Genomic DNA, 15,586 nt, shown 5'->3' with positions numbered 1-15,586 from the left:
GCAGCCCCAGCCCGGGCCCCCCACCCACCGGGGCCCCATCCCCGTTCCCCTCGGGCCTCCCGGGCCCTCCCAGGGGCGGGGAGGCGGTGGCGACCCGGAACTGCGGCGGGGAGCCGGGGCGGGCCGTGCTTTGCCGGGGCGGCTGCGGGAGCCATGCCGCCGCCCAAGGACGTGGTGAAGATCGCCATCCAGATGGTGGGCGCCATCCCCCAGCTCATCGAGCTCCAGCAGGTACCTCCCGGACCCCCCTCAGCAGAGCCCCTTGGCTCCGCAGCCACCCTCTCACTGCCGTCCTCTTCTCCCCTTCCCTCACCCGCAGACCAAGCCTCTGGCCTCCGTGCTCAAGGACGTCTGCGACGCGTGAGTATCGCGACATGGGGACCGTGGTGGCCCACCGGGTCGTGACAGGCGGTGACCGGTGTCCCGCCGGGCGGTGGTGGCCGGGACCATCCTGGCTCCACGCCTGGCTGCGTGTCCTCGCAGGTGGAGCCTGCCCAACGCGGAGCACTACGCCCTGCAGTACGCCGACGGGCGCCAGACCTACATCACCGAGTCGGTGAGCGGCCACCTGCCCGCCCGGACACCGGCCCCGGTGACCCCGCACGCCCCCCTCACCGCTTCCCTTTCTCCTCGCAGAACCGCGGGGAGATTAAGAACGGGAGCATCCTGCGGCTGACCACCTCCCCGGTACATCCCCTGTCTCCTTCTCCGAAAGCTGGGGTCGGCGCTCTGCTCCCCGCTGCGGGGCGATGCGGCCCTCCGAGCCCCCTGCCGCTGCCTCCCTCGGCGACTCCTGGCTAATGACAGCTCCTCCCGGTGCCTCAGACCCAGCAGAAATAACGTGGGGAGAGCTGTCTCAGCCTTCATTCTCCCTCAGTAGGGCTTGGGGGAGCGTGAAGAGAACCAAATAGCCTTGAGAAGCGCTGTGGATGCACGGGCAGATTCATCAAGTGTCCTTAGTGTGGTGCCGGCCTGACTTCCTCAGCTCCTGCTGGTTTCTGCTCTGATCGCTCTGTCTCAGTCCTCTCCTTGCTGGGGCTGCTCTAGCCTGAGCCTCCTTCCAAAACTTTACACTTACGTTCCTCCAGCCTCTGCCTCCGAGTTTCTTGCTGCCTTTTGACGAGCCCCGGTGGCTTGATTCTTTCCTTCCTGGTAGGACCAAGAAGCAGAGAGGTTGTACAACGGGATCCGGAGCAACAACGTGGACGTGAAGACTGACTCATTGAAGAAGCTTGCAAGCCTCTCCCAGGATGTTACCTTTGCTCAGGAGTTCATCAACAGGAATGGCTTGAAACTAATCTTCTGCATTGTGGAGGAAGGGAACGAGTGAGTATCAGGAGGGGAATTTCCTTGCAGTTCTTGACTTGTCTTCTCCCTTGCTAATGCTGTATGAGCTCCAAGCTGGGCTTCGCTCGTGTTCCTGGCTTCTTGCTCCTTTTGGCTGCTCTCTCCAAAGGCCCCGTGCTGCAGCACGGAGGGCAGCGCTGGCAGCAGCGTGCCTGGCTCTGCAGGTTTGTTCCCTGCAGGGACGTGGCTTTCTCCCTGCGCTCAGGGAGCCAGGTGGAGGTCCCCTGCCTGCGGGCCTGACCCCTTGTGAATGTGCTCAGACTTGAACCTCCCATCCCTTCTCTGGCTTCATGATCTGCAGCACTACCAGTTTTGCTACCAGGAGACCTCCTGCTGCTGCTGGTTCCTGCTGCCCCATCTGCCACCCCCAAATAATCCCTCTGCCCTGAGGTTTTTAGCTGGAAGAGGTCTGTGGGCAGCTTGAGGAAAACCTGACTGCCAAACTAGTGCCTCCCTGACTCGATCCTCTCACAGTGTGGTGGTGCATCTCATTTGGAAGTGGAACCTAAAATCACACAGCAAAGTGCATGTTTCTTGAAAGCACGGGGTGGGATTTGGGGTGGTTTGGGTTTACTAAGGATTGTGTGCACGATTGTTGTACTGTGGTAACGCAGCTTTCCAGAAACTGTACAACTTCCCCTGCCTTGACTTCCTGGGATGACCAAGTGAGAGTCTCATTTCTTACCCTACATTCTCACTTTCTGTTCTTTTCATTCTCGTGCTCACTTGCCTACGTTTCTGCTTGTTCCTGATGTGCCCACCAATGTGCAACTCCCACCTTCCCGTGGGGGCTGGGGGTACCTGGCCCCATCCTCACCGAGTTCGCTGTTCTGTTCCTGCAGTTCGGGGGAGATCCTGGCTCACACCCTGAAGGCCTTCATGGAGCTGATGGAGCATGATTTCGTTTCCTGGGAGACTCTCAGCGCAGCCTTCATCAAAAAGGTAAGCAGCTCGTTCTGCAGACTCCGTAACTGTGCCTTTGGGATGCCTCATTGCCCTCGTTACCTAGGCTTGGCTTGCCTTTGATTGCTGTTTGTGTGTGTTGTAGATAGTGAGTTACGTCAACATGAATGCGATGGACGCCTCTGTGCAGCAGCTCTCCTTGTCAATCCTGGAGAACATGGTACCTAGCAGTCGCCTCCTCTTTGACCTAGTCAAAAAAGAAGTGACGGTGGATCGTCTTCTCACCCACCTGCAGGTGTAAGTGGTTGCCAGAGCACTGGTCTCCTGCACCCGAAAGCCAGGGGGAGTGTGGCACTGAGGGGATTTTTCGGGGTCTTGCTGATTACCCTTAGCACTACATTGTACTGTCCCTTTATAAATGTTCTGTGGGTGGCCAGCCTCTGTCCTTGTTGCCCCAGTGCTGCAGGAGGCTTGGACTGTTCTGGAAACTGTCCCGTGTTCAGGTTGGATTCATTCACGGACCCATTCATTGCCTGCTTTGTTCGGATGTTTTTGTTCTTTAGCTGAACTGCCTTTCTTCTGGCGTTGGCTCTTCCATCCCTCTCCCCAGTGTGTTTATGAACAGTAGTACAGCTGAGGCAGGTTCTGCGTTCCCTCTTCCTTATACCTCTGCATGTCTTCAGTTTTGAGCTTTCCGTTCCAGAAAACGGGAAGCCTTGTGTCCAGGACTCCTGCTGGCCTCCCAGGCCTGCTGCTTGCCCAGGGTTTCTACCCCACCTACTCCTGTGGCTCCAAAACGTTGTCCCCTTCCCTTGTCCCAGAGGTCCATGCACCTGCAGCTTCTCCTTCGTGTCTAGGCTCTCCTTGCTCAGTGCTCCCAGAGCTGCCTGGGGAGCTGCACCCAGGGATGTGCCCAGAGCAGCATCAATTCCACGTGCGGGTGCTGCGGGGGGCGTCTCGCCCCCGGCCCCACTGTCAGCAGCTGCTCCCTCGTGGCTCTGGCTTCTTCTGGGGTGCAGCAGAGAAGGGGGCAGAGGACTGTGCCGGTCACCACAGCTGGTGACTTTCCTCACCCTCCTTCCTCAGGACGAATGCCCAGCTGCAGCTGAAGGCGATGGCCCTGCTGATTGCGCTGCTGCTGGCTGCGACCGACAGCGAGAGGAGGGTAAGGGGCTGCGGGGTGGGGGGCACCGGGAACCTGAACACCGGTGCCCCCATCACTGGGGCCCTGTGCCAAGGGCCCTCTGCTCTCTCACACCCTGTGGAGCGATGCTGGGGGATGTGAGATGTCAGATGGCAGGAACCAGCACCAGTGCAGGCGTTCCCTCCCCTGTGACGGGAGGTTTGGGTGGCTGGGTCCTCTGCTGTAGCGTTTGCCTTCTCTGGGATGCTGTGAGGAGGTCCCAGAGGTGTTTAAATCTCCCCCCTAGGACATGATGGAGTACCTGAGGGAGAAGAACATCAGGCAGTTCATCCACAAGGTGAGGAGCACTGCTCGCCCAAGGGTCTGCTCCGTGCTTCCTCCTGGCCTTACCCCCAGCCTCTGCTGTGTGTGCCCCCCGCAGCACCCAGCCTTTTGGGGAGCTGCCCGTTTCCTAAAGCCCCTTCCAGCAGCAGAGCCTGCCAGGCTTTGGCTCTTGGTCCCTCGGTCTGGAGGGACTGGGAGCAGCGCCCTGGGGAACCCTGCTCACTCGCAGTCTCCTGTAGAACATCATCCACAGCCCGGAGCCGCTGGGGGATGAGATGGCCCACTACCTGTATGTGCTGCAGTCCGTCAGCCTCAACCTTTACGACCGCCGCATGAGGACCTCCATGGATCCCTACTCGCAGGTGGGGCAGCGCTCTCCTTGCCAGTCCGACCCCGCTTCCTCCTGCGGAAGCAGAGGCGGGCGAGGCTTTGCCTTTGGGGTGTGTTCCTTTCCCGGCGTGTTGGCTTTCGTTCTCGGTTTCAAACCCAGGGGAACCTGCCTGCGCGGTTCCCGCTGGCATCCCTCCCCTCTGCTGTCCCCCCCAGGAGCAGCGGGAGCTCCTCCAGTCGCTGCGCCAAGCCGCCTTCGAGTCGGAGAGCGAGGCGCCCACCGGCAACTTCAGCACCGAGCGCCGGCGGTCCCTGTGCGCCAAGGAGTTCCGCAAGCTGGGCTTCACGGTGCGGCTGCCCTCTGTCCCCTCCCCGGCCACGTGCCAGTTCCACTTCCCAGCTTCAGCAGGACTTGCAGCTTCTCCCCTGGACCTGCTGTCCTTCTTGGTCCTGCCGTGTGGTGCTTCCCTTTTGCCACCCCTGCGCTGCTCAACAGCAAGTGCTGTGGAGCTGCCGTGCCCCGCCGGGACTGTTATCAGTGCTCTTTGCTTTTCCTGCAGCCCCTGTTTGGAAGGGCAAGCCCCTGGACTGCATCGGGGTGACTCTGCTGCTCGGAGAAGAAAGCAGCAGCTGCTAAGTTGCATCCTTTTGTGTCTTTCCAGAACAACAGCAATCCAGCAGAGGACCTCCGCCGTGCCCCGCCGGGGCTCCTCGCCCTCGACAACATGCTCTATTTCTCCAAGCACACCCCCAATGCCTACAGCCGGGTGCGTGCTCTCTCCTGGCAAATTCCCCAGCAGGGAGGTGCTGGTGGATCTCCGGCTTCTTTTCCTTTCTTCATAGTGACCTGTCCTTGGCCAGGATACCCCTTTTGAGCTTGGATCCTACTGTTGCCCCGTTTTAATTTCTGAGTCCTTCCTGTGGGTAGGAGCAGCGATTTGAGGCTGCTGGTACCTTGTTGAAGGGTCCCTGAAGTGGTTTGCTTACAGCTGGGTTTCCAGGCCTTGTTCAAGTCTGAGCAGACGAGGGTGATTTGAGGGAAAAAAAGCAGTCAGTGGGTGCAGTGTTAGCCACACTCGGACCTGCTTTGCCTGCAATCAACTCCTGCCTTCAGCTGAGGCAGGGGAAGGAGGATGCTGGGGCTGGCTCCTGGGGAGAACAAGCTGCTGCTGTTAGGAACAGCTCAGCTCTGGTGGGAACAGCTCAACTAGGAGGTTCAGGAGGATGGTGGGGAGCTGGAGCCTCGCTGTGGGGACAGCACTCTGGTTTTGTGGCGTGTGTAACGTGAGGTATCAACCCTCTCCTCAGTTCGTCCTCGAGAACAGCAGCCGTGAAGACAAACATGAATGCCCCTTCGCTCGGAGCAGCATCCAGCTCACCCTGATCCTCTGCGAGATCCTGCACATCGGAGAGCCGTGTACGTGCCCAGCCCGTCCCCCTCCCTGCCCTGCTGCCTCCCAGCGGGGACACAAGGCAGGGGGCTGCGTGCGTGCCTGTCCAGCGGGGCCCCCAGGCTCCGCCGTGGCCGACAGCAGGGAAGGGGAGGTAGGGCTAGGAAATGCCCAGGTTCTCCTGGATGCTGAAATTCTCTGGCAAAAGTCGGGAGTCTGGCATCATCTGTCCTTCTCACCGCAGGCTCGGAGACGGCTCAGGCCTTTTACCCTATGTTCTTCGGGCAGGATCATTTCTTTGAAGAGCTCTTCTGCATCTGCATCCAGCTGGTGAACAAGACCTGGAAGGAGATGCGCGCTACCCAGGAGGACTTTGATAAGGTGATGGGAAAATGCTGGGGCCTTGAACGAGGGCTGGGGACAACGGGGTGTGCACATGTTTCAGGGGCTCTGGGGGAACGTCACCAGACTGGGGATGATGTGCTGTGCCCCCAGGTGCTGCAGGTGGTGCGGGAGCAGATCACCAGGACCCTGTCCCTCAAGCCCACCTCCCTGGAGCTTTTCAAGACCCGAGTGAACGCACTGAACTACAGCGAGATCCTCAAGCTGCGGCAGACGGAGCGGCTGCACCAGGAGGAGACGCTGGCGGTGCCCGTGCTGTGAGTGGGGCTGTGGGCAGGGCGCTGGTGATGTGGTGGGGCTGGGGGTGCCCTCTGAGGGGCAGCGAGGTCAACGAGTGCCTACTGAAGGGTCCGTACTCCTCTTCTTCTGGCTCTTGCCCCAGGGAGTTGCGCGAGAGGTTGAAGCCGGAGCTCCTGGAGCTGATCCGACAGCAGCGCCTGCTGCGGCTCTGCGAGGGCACCCTCTTCCGCAAGATCAGCAGCCGCCGCAGGCAGGGTGAGCGCCAGCCCCGACCTGCTCCTGGGCAAGGAGTGGGCACAGAGGTTTACAAAGTGCCCCCTTCCCTGCCAAAGGAGAGGTCACAATTAACTGCGGGCACCTCAATTAACCGCGGCGCTGAGCAAAGCGCTAATTGAGGGGGCAGCGCCATCCCCCCCGAGGAGTGGGGTGGGAGCTGGGGGCTGAGCGCTTCCCCGTGGGCTTTCTGCTGCAGATAAGCTGTGGTACTGCCGCCTGTCACCCAACCACAAGGTGCTGCACTACGGGGACGTGGAGGAAGGGGTGCAGTCGCCCCCCATCGAGAGCCTGACGGAGAAAAGTAGGTGGCGAGGAGAAAGAGAGGGAAGGGGAGTGGTGAGGAGGGGAGCCCTCTGCCCACCTCCCTTGTTATGTGCTCGGGGGGCTGGGGAAAACCTCAGTGGGGCTGGCTGGCTTGTGAAAGGGCACTGTGGAGCAGGTCAGGCTCCCTCACGTTGGAAACTGCTGAGAGACCCCTTGCCTGGGCTCTGAGGGGCTCTGAGCAGTGGGGACAGCCCGTGGTGTGGGGCAGGATGCCTCCTGCTCGTGGCAGTGGTTCTGTGGGTGAGGAAGCAGGAGAGCAGGCACTCACAGCTCCTCTGCTTGTCCCAGTTCCCGTGGCAGACATGAAGGCGCTGCTTATCGGCAAGGAGTGTCCACACACGAAGGAGAAGAGCTCTGGGAAGCAGAACAAGGTCAGCACCTCCACCCCTACCTGACAGGCTTTTGATGTGGCTTGAGATTGGAGACCTGCTGGGTCTTCCAGGCTGCAGAGGAGACTGGGAGGCAGCTCCTGCTGTGAACCCCACCAGGCTGTAAAGAAACCAGCTGAGAACCCACCTAACCTCTCTTCTTTCCCCATAGGATGTCCTGGAACTCGCCTTCTCCATCGTGTATGATGTGGAGGAATACTGCCTGAACTTCGTTGCCCCCACACGGTACGAGGTGAGCTGCAGGGGCCACGGGATGGCACGTCCTTGCCAAGGGAGCCTTAGCAGCACAGAGGAGAGAAGGGGCTGAGGCTGGACAGGCAGTTGCTGGCTTGATCCTGGAATTGGACACTAAAGGGTGACTTGTGGTGCTGGGAGGGGAAGTGCCTGCTCCCACCCTTCCTACATAGCCCAGAGGAGCTGGGCTTCCCTGGCCTCCAGCCAGCCTGCTGGGCTAGCACCAAAGGGACAGTAACCTCTTTGTGCGTGCGTGGCCGTGGTCCTGCAGGAATGCGAGGACTGCAGCTCTCTGGCTGGCTGCGAGATAAGGGGATGAACAAAGCCCCAGTCTGGCTGGGAAGGTCGGACGGGGAGCTCCCAGGGGCTGTGGCTGGCAAGCGTAGCGCTGAGGGACACGCTGAGAAGCCAGCTGGTCCCACACTGACCACAGGCAGAAGCTGGTGGCCTCCCCAGCACAGCAGGGAGCTCGGCTGGGGTGAGGAGGGAGAGGATGGTGCTGCTGAAGGCTTCACAGACTGAGCTGCCCTGAGCCCGTGTGAAGGAAGGGCGAGAGCATGGCAGGGAAGGAGGTGCTCCAGGCCCTTGGGGTGGGTCAGGTTGGTGGAGATGGGGGTTTTCCAGCTGCCCAGAGCTTCTCCTAAGCTCCTGTGCTTCCCCAGTTTTGCCTCTGGACGGACGGGCTGAACGTGCTCCTGGGCAAGGAGATGACAAGCGAGCGCATGCAGACAGACCTCGACGTCCTGCTGTCGATGGAACTCAAACTGCGGCTCCTGGACATTGAGAACATCAGCATCCCCGACACCCCTCCTCCTGTCCCAAAGCCCCCCAGCAACCTAAACTTCTGCTATGACTTCAGCCATGCAGAACAGTGAGTTTCTGCATCCCCCCTGTGCCCGATCTCCCTGCCCCTTTTTTTCTCTGCGGGCTGCCCCATTCAGCTCTGTGGTGGTTGGAGCTAGAATCGTTTTGTCGCCTGCCAACAGCAAAACCCTTCCTCCAGGCTCTGTCCCCCATTCCTGCCCCAAAGGGACGAGCCCAGGTACTTGGGTGTGCGCTGCCTGTCCCTCTCCTGTGCTGGAGGCTGTGAGGAAGCAGGGCAGCCTGTCCCCCTTCCACACCTGCACCTTGCCCAGCCAGAACTCACCAGCATCCCCGAGCAAACTGTTGGTAGAGGGAAGGGGCAGGTGTGCTCTGCTCCCCTGCCACAGGCGGGCGAGATGAAATGCTTCCTAGACAGCTGGTGCTGCCCCCACACCCACCCTTTGCTGCGGTCAGATTTGGGCAGAGAGGGCAAGGGCAGCAGGAGGAGTGGAGGTGCAGGCACTGCAGCTGGGGGGTCATCACTACAGCGGTACGGCTGCTTGGGGCAGAGGCTCCATCCTGGCTTAAAAATGGGTTAGAAAAGGCCCACTGCTCGGTCTGATGAGCAGCCAGCACTCCCCAGCAGGGTCAGGTTTGCTGATGGACAGGCCAGGCACTTATGCACTGAAAGATTTCTTTTCTGCTCCCCTCCCTCTCCTTGCTGCGAGCGCTCCCAGTCCCGGGCAGGGCGGTGGGATGCTCCCAGAGGTTGTTTAGGGTACGAGTCCCCTCTCCCCAGCACAACTTCAGACGAGCACAGGCTCGCTGCCCCAGTGCCTGACCCCAGTCTGTGCTAACCTTGGTGCCTTCCCCCACCCCGGTGGATACTTGCACACTTCAGCCATGCTGCTGCACTACTGCAATACGACGAGCTACCTCCTCCGTGGCCCCAAAAAGCCTCCCGCCCCGGTGCCCTGCACCTCCTCGTGCCTACAGCTTCTCCGATGGGTGTTGTAGTGACAAGGGTGTAGCCTGTGACTGTCTAAGCACTGTAACTGCACGCTGCTGGGGTGGCCAGGGCTCTTGACTCCCCCATCTCCTGCAGATTTGGACAATAAACACTTGTGGAGAACTCGTGGCCGTGTTGTTTTTGAAGGGTTGGGGAATGCAGGGGACGTGACGGGGACAGCACACGCTGCCCTGCTGCTCATACACCCCAGAAGGGACCCACACAAAGCAGCTGTTGAAGAAGAGCGCCTTGGGTGGCTCCTAGGACATGGGGTGTAGAAGACACGAGGCCATCCTGGAATCCACCACACGGTGCTTTAGGAACTCTGTAGGGTGTCTGGCAGGAAGATTTTGCTCCTGCTGCTGAGGAGCAAGCAAGGAGCTGAATCACCTCAGAGCAAGGTGGCAATGGGGCTGTAGCTAACCCTTCCTAGGCTGGAAACGGCCCTAGGAGCAGTGCAGGTTGCTCTGAAGGCCACACTCCCGGCCTCCATGAGGAGGAGCCGAGGAGCTGAGGCGGGGACCGAGGCCCTGCCCCGTCCCTCCCCGTCCCTCCCCGGCGGCGCAGCGCGGAGCCATGGCGGTGAGCGGCGGGGCCGGGCTGAGGTGGGGGGGGGGGGGAGGTGAAAGCGGGGAAACGGGGTCCGGGCGAGGCCGCTGAGCGCCTCTCTCGGCTCCGCAGCCCAAGGGCAAGGCGGGCACCAAGGGCAAGAAGCAGATCTTGGAGGAGAACCGGCAGACGCTGCGCTTCTACCTCCGCATCATCCTGGGCGCCTCGGTGAGTGAGCGCGGCCGGGGCCGGGCTAGGGCCCAACGCCGGGCTGGGGCTGGGGCTGGGGCTGACGCCGCCATCGCTCTCCCCTCAGGCCGTGTACGCCGTGGTCAACCTCGTCATCTTCTACCCCGCCGCCTCCGCATGGACCTGGGTGAGCATCGGGCACTCGGGGCCCTGCTTGGGGCCCTAACGCTGCTCCTCCTTGTCCCCCGTCACCCCCAGCGGTGCCCGACCGCCTCTTTGCTCCTTGCAGCTCGCCTTCGTCTTCAGCTGCGTGGTCTACGGCACCAGCTACCGCTCCATGAACTCCATGGCCAAGCCGTCTTTCGCAGACGATGGCAGCCTCGCCGACGGGGGGATTGACCTGAATATGGAGCAGGGGATGGCAGAGTGAGTGTCCGCGCCGCGCCGTGCAGGTGAGCAGGAGCTGCTGCCTGAGCGCGCTCGCAGGGCGCCGGGTGGGGAGCCGGCAGCCTCCAGCCTTTCTTCCCCAAAATGAGCCCGATCTCGGCCTCGTTAGCTGAGAGCTCGGCCCGGTCAGGAGCCGCCACGTGGGCTTGGAACCGCAGCCGTCCGTCCGTCCGTCCGTCCTTAGGGCCTTGCCTCAGTGCCGAGGTGCGCAGGTAGGAGATCCCACAGGAGATCCCACAGGAGATCCCACAGGAGATCTCACAGGAGATCCCACAGGAGATCCAGCTCAGCTGGAGCAGCCTAAATCTTCCTTCAGGAAGAGGCAGCGCTGACTCCGTGCCCACTTCTTGCAGCATGCGGTGAAAGTTTATTTTTTATAAACCACCGCTGCAGGTGGTGCCTGACAGGGCAGAAGGGCGCGTGCTGCCAGGTACCCCGTCCTGGCTGCAAACTGCTGGTGTCTTGATCTGTTCTAATTCGGTTGTTTCTGTACTAAAAAAACAGCCCAGCATCTTAACTCCTTGCACCACCTTGGCCCTTTTGCCTTCTGTACTTGTGCTTTACCTACATCTTTCTCCAGACACTGCAGAGTGCCTGTTCAGTGTTAGGGGTGACACAACTCCCTTTCCCTTGATTAAGGAACACGCAACAGTAATTCTTGCAAAGCGGTGTTGAATAAAATAAGGAGGTAACACTACAGAAACAGTAGAAATATTTTCTAGATTTCTGTGTTTTCCAACAGTGAGCCCCAAGCTAGTTTTAGAACATTGTAAGGCAATTTTGGACTCTCCAGCTTTAGCTCCCTGTCCTCCCTGCCCTCAGCTTCCATCTGTAGGTTCTGTCTTTTTTGGGGTACTTCAGTGCGTATTCAGCGAGGTGTCTGGGGTTCTTGGCCCCTTCCCTCCAATGTCCTTGGGGTTGGTATGATTTTAGGTTTACGACTGTCTTTCACTTGCTGTTGGAGTTGTGAAGAAAGGCAGTGGGGCTCTGTGTCCGGTGGTGGAATTGTAATCCAACCTAGGCAGGGGAGAGAGAGGTAGAGGAGGAGGAAGGCAGGCAGTTTGGGGTGGATTAGCTGTGCAGGTGTTGGACTGGGGAGCAGGACTGCAGGCTGAGCATTGCTGGTTTGTGTTGTCCTCTCAGCAGTGATCAGGTCTCTTGCTTGCTTCAGCTTCTTACCTGATGTCAAGGTGTAATAGTCCTGCCCAGGGAAGCAGCTTGTTTTCATGTCAAGCAACCTCTTGCTGGAAGGGCCACGTTTTGCTTTTTTTTTTTAAACAGAAGTCTCATTTCTCCAGCCAGCAGATGAATAGGGACATTATTAGCAGGCAGACTGACTTATGCAGCACAGAACTAGTTCTCTCTGCACATGATGAACTCCCATCTGCTGTGGTTTTGCTTCTTCACTAGTGAATTTTCTACGTGCAGCCACAGTGACACAAATGTCCAGTGTAGGAGACTCCATCACAGGGATAATGCAGACAGAAAAAGAGGGAATTATTTCTAGGACAACTTGCAAGATGGTTGCTTTACACTGTGTTCATGTCTTAGTAACTTCTTGCTTGTCAGCTGAGTGTTTTTCTCCTGTTTTACACTTGCCATTTCTTTTGGCTCTCTTGAGTAATTCTAAAAGCACAAAATATAAAAATAAAGCACAGAGTAATGGTGCAGGGAGTTGCAGGTGTCTTGGAGAGCTGGGTTCAGTGTGGGAGGTCTCCCTGCCTGACCTCTGGTGATGCACTGAATTTCTGAACCTCAGTATCCCATCATAGCACTGTTGATAGTAGATTCTGCAGTGTCTTGGGTGCTTGGTGTCCCATCGTAATCCAACCGATGAATACCTAACGTCACTTTGGTTTGCACTGTGCTGCCCAGCATGAGACAAGCTAATTCATTACCACTGCACTTGCTGTTGTTATCTTGACTCTATTCTTGGATGTGACTCGAGTGCTTCTTACTCCAGCAGATTATCACAGAATCACAGACTGGTTGAGGCTGTTGAAGGGACCTCTGGAGGTGATCTGGTCCAGCCCCTCATCCAGCAGGGTGCCCAGGACTGTGTCCAGGCACCTTTTGAATACCTCCAGTGATGACTCCACAACTTCTCTGTGCCACTGCTCCATGACCCACACAGCACAGAAGTGCTTCCTGATGTTCAGAGGGAACCTCCTGTGCTCCAGCTTGTGCCCACTGCCTCTTGTCCTGTCCCCTGCCTGGCTCTGTCTTCTCTGCACCCTCCCTTCAGGTATTTAAGTACACCGATGAGATCCCCCTGATCCTTCTCAGCAGTGCCCTCCTCACTCCCTTTTCCCTCTCCGTTGGGATTGAGACCACCACCTGGGCTCCCATGCCCTTAACCACTGCCTCCAGAGCTCACACGTGGGATGTTGGATCCCTGCACAACATCCTGAATCCAGCCCAGCAGGCAGCAAGCCCCCCTGCTTGATAGGTCAGGTCTCCAGGTGGGTGCCTCTGTCCTCTGCAGCAGGTCCTTGCCTGTGCAGCATCCCCCTTGATGATGACTGATTCTTCCTGGTGGTCTTGTGTGGTTTCGGGTGAGGTGCACCCGTTTGTTTGCTTGTAGGGACATCTGGCTTCTCTTCAGTTTTGGAGGTGTAAGCCCTTAGGTGGGGCAGGAGCTTTCCTGGTGGCGCCAGAAGTTACCAGCTTCCATCCTTCCCCTTCTCCAGAGGTTGTGCTGACCTCTGGACACTGCCTGCTTCTCTGCTGCAGCTGTGGTCTGAGGCTCTTCAAGCTGTGACACAGACAAGATCCCATCCATCTTCTTCTGGTGAATTCTCATTCGATCAATTCCCATCTCTTCTTCTCTGGTGGTGCACAGCCTGCTCGCTTCTAATAGATCTTCATTTGGTGGCACACCTCCTTCAGGACGGGGTCCTTGCAGGGCCATCTCCTGGCGTCAGAGGCAGGCTCAAGGCACTCCCTGCAGCCCAGGACCTGGAGGGCTGCGTCCACCACCCACAGCTCTGTGGTGGAAGCGTCCACCCTCGCAGGGAGCTGCTCCAGTAGTGTTTTTTACCTGCTCCAAGAGTGTTTTTTTCATCCTGACACGCTGCTGAACCTCGGCTCCCCCAGAGGGTGGTGGTGGAGCAATGAGCAGCTTGTTCCTGTCCGTCACCGCTCTCAGCGCTGCCTCGGGCTGGTGGGGCTGGAACCGAGGGGCTCATGTTTTGCTTTTCTTCCCTCAGGCACCTCAAGGATGTGATCCTGCTGACAGCTATGGTCCAAGTGCTGAGCTGCTTCTCACTCTATGTGTGGTACTTCTGGCTCTTGGTAAGCCCTGCAGTTGTTCTTGTTGCTCTCAGTTGTCATCAGAGCTGAGGACATTATTTATCCATTCAATTTCAAAGTGTCCTGTTTCAGGCTGAAACTGCTGATAGTTATTTTTATTTTCATCAAACATTGTAAAAGTACGAGGGAAAGAAATCCTGATCCCTCTGGCTGAACTTTGTAGTAAATTGTGCAAAACCTGACCTTGGCCTTTCTCTCTGGTCCTGTGAAACAGCAACAGGAAGCATGAGGCAGATTAAAGCCCTCATTGTGCACAGAGCTATTTTCTCTGCCTTTCTGTGACTGTGACAAACAGGCTGTGTTTCTTGTTTGGTTTTCTCAGTCATTCTCCATCACTGACTGAGGCTGGGAACTGCTGCACCCCATGCCATTTGGTAGATTAAACTCTGCAGATTAAACTATGGTTAAACTCCCCCTTAACATACTAGGTGCTTTCTACTGCTGGACCATTTCTCATGTGCCTCCAGCTAAAACTGCTTTTGCAAAAGGCTAAAAAAATCTTCAAGCAATTAGAGCAACTGTGGTGGCTTTTTTTTTTTTTCTTTTTTTTTTTTTCTGAGTGTATCTCATGAGGATGCATAACGCAGTCTTGGGATAGTAGAAAGTTACCTGCTTTCCTTACTCCCAAGTTTCCTTCTAGCTGGCTCTGGCAGGGGGCAGCCTAGGCCCTGACTACCCCGGACACCATATGGGTCACGTTTTTTCATTCAGAGAAATGTGTTTTTGCTTCCAAAGGAGGGAGAAGCAGAACATCTGGGAAGCTGGCTCTTTTTGGGTAATTCAAAACTGATGCTGGGATTTCCATACATGAAGTCTGAGTGCTGTGATCCCAGAGATGTATGCAAGGTCCTAAATCATATGAAATCAGGCCACATCTTTTGGGTGCTTGCCGCTGCCTTTGATGTCAGTGCATCTGACCCAGCCTGTAGATATTTTCCAGCTCCTTCAGCTTCCCCTGTAGGACCAGCCAGCCTGAGCTGCCTCCGCAGTGCCTGAGTTTGCTGCCACGTGTGTTTTGCAGGCTCCGGGGCGTGCTCTCTACCTCCTGTGGGTGAACATCCTGGGGCCCTGGTTTACAGCCGAGTCTTCGGCCGCCAGTCAGGAACCGAACGAGAAGAAGCAGCGCCGACAAGAACGCCGCCAGATGAAGCGCTTTTAGCCCAGGCCGGGGAGATGGATTAATGCTGTCTCTCATCTCCATGCTGTTATTTCATCAGGGATGCGACAGAAACCAATCCGAAACCATCACAGTACCTATGTTGCCCTCTGTCACTGCTGCCATTCCACGATGAAGGCTGCAAGAGACTTCCCTTGGTTGGTTTCTTAGTGCCAGTCGAGGCCTTGCTCCTCTTGATGACAAGGCGGGGGGTTGTGCTGGGATGTGTAAATACCTTTCTAAAGCAGTGCTGTATCGCGTTCGAGGGTGGGGATTGCAATGCTGGAGGAAATATTATATTAAAGAGCAGAGTCTAATTGGCCATGCTGGTCGTGTGTTCATGCAGGGGTGCTCACAGAGGGGAGAGGTTAAAAATGCCAGCATATTCTTGGAGGCCAGTACCCCGAGAATATGGAACCAAATATCTGGAAGCAAAATCCCTCCAGCTCAGTTTTCTCATCCCTTCCCACACCTGCTCCGTGCTGTCCTGCCTGCTGCAGTATCAGCAGCCTGCAGAGGGGCCTCAGCTGCCCTGGGAGACTGGGAGTGTCCAGAGCAGCTGGAGTGCTGTGAACTGAGCTTGCAGCCAAACTTGGAGCTCTTGGGATTGAGCCTGGGCTCTCTGGAGAGATTGGCCTGTGCTACCTTTAGGGGAGCTCAGTGGGATGAAAAGCTCCAGCTAACAAACGCAAAAAAAAAATAAAAATCCTTTTTTCTTTTTTTTTTTTTTTCCTTCTTGCCTTAAAAACTCCCATGGATGGCTTAGCTGGGGTGCTGTGACTGTGGCAGAGATCCCACATTAGAAACCACGTACGG

The 15,586-nt window shown here is 57.5% G+C and overlaps 2 protein-coding genes across 4 annotated transcripts; both read left to right on the top strand.

Annotated features, from left to right (window-relative positions):
* The first annotated feature begins 152 nt into the window (after positions 1-152).
* On the top strand, positions 153-9,243 carry ELMO3 (engulfment and cell motility 3). 3 transcript variants are annotated; one of them, XM_032195957.1, is made up of 20 exons: positions 153-231; positions 320-360; positions 484-556; positions 637-687; positions 1,157-1,326; positions 2,190-2,289; positions 2,396-2,547; positions 3,337-3,415; positions 3,681-3,731; positions 3,958-4,080; positions 4,265-4,396; positions 4,711-4,815; positions 5,357-5,465; positions 5,684-5,820; positions 5,935-6,098; positions 6,224-6,336; positions 6,554-6,658; positions 6,970-7,052; positions 7,222-7,302; positions 7,967-9,243. In XM_032195957.1, the coding sequence occupies exons 1-20, from the start codon at positions 154-156 to the stop codon at positions 8,177-8,179; spliced, it is 2,160 nt and encodes a 719-aa protein (XP_032051848.1). In that variant the 5' UTR covers position 153; the 3' UTR covers positions 8,180-9,243. The 3 variants fall into 3 exon arrangements, with proteins under 3 accessions (XP_032051848.1, XP_032051849.1, XP_032051850.1); XM_032195958.1 differs by lacking the exons at positions 153-231; positions 320-360; positions 484-556; positions 637-687; positions 1,157-1,326 and having other exon boundaries at positions 2,237-2,289; positions 2,400-2,547; XM_032195959.1 differs by lacking the exons at positions 153-231; positions 320-360; positions 484-556; ... (3 more) ...; positions 2,396-2,547; positions 3,337-3,415 and having other exon boundaries at positions 3,683-3,731; positions 3,948-4,080.
* Positions 9,244-9,662: 419 nt separating this feature from the next.
* TMEM208 (transmembrane protein 208) lies at positions 9,663-15,092 on the top strand. Its single transcript, XM_032195533.1, has 6 exons — positions 9,663-9,699; positions 9,799-9,894; positions 9,983-10,042; positions 10,145-10,281; positions 13,512-13,596; positions 14,636-15,092. The coding sequence occupies exons 1-6, from the start codon at positions 9,694-9,696 to the stop codon at positions 14,771-14,773; spliced, it is 522 nt and encodes a 173-aa protein (XP_032051424.1). The 5' UTR covers positions 9,663-9,693; the 3' UTR covers positions 14,774-15,092.
* The last annotated feature ends 494 nt before the right edge of the window (positions 15,093-15,586 follow it).

The sequence above is a fragment of the Aythya fuligula genome, chromosome 12 (genome assembly GCF_009819795.1).
Source record: "Aythya fuligula isolate bAytFul2 chromosome 12, bAytFul2.pri, whole genome shotgun sequence".
Classification (NCBI taxonomy): domain Eukaryota; kingdom Metazoa; phylum Chordata; class Aves; order Anseriformes; family Anatidae; genus Aythya; species Aythya fuligula.
This window is presented reverse-complemented; position numbering and strand designations above follow the sequence as displayed.

What these genes read in the sequence shown, in the direction of transcription:
- TMEM208 (XM_032195533.1), top strand. An exon ending in GCATCATCCTGGGCGCCTCG is followed by an intron (nt 9,895 to 9,982) that starts GTGAGTGAGCGC and finishes CTCTCCCCTCAG; the next exon opens with GCCGTGTACGCCGTGGTCAA. An exon ending in ATGGAGCAGGGGATGGCAGA is followed by an intron (nt 10,282 to 13,511) that starts GTGAGTGTCCGC and finishes TTCTTCCCTCAG; the next exon opens with GCACCTCAAGGATGTGATCC.
- ELMO3 (XM_032195957.1), top strand. Translation starts at nt 154, where the DNA reads ATGCCGCCGCCCAAGGACGTGGTGAAGATCGCCATCCAGATGGTGGGC. An exon ending in GCGCAGCCTTCATCAAAAAG is followed by an intron (nt 2,290 to 2,395) that starts GTAAGCAGCTCG and finishes TGTGTGTTGTAG; the next exon opens with ATAGTGAGTTACGTCAACAT. An exon ending in CTTCTCACCCACCTGCAGGT is followed by an intron (nt 2,548 to 3,336) that starts GTAAGTGGTTGC and finishes CTCCTTCCTCAG; the next exon opens with GACGAATGCCCAGCTGCAGC.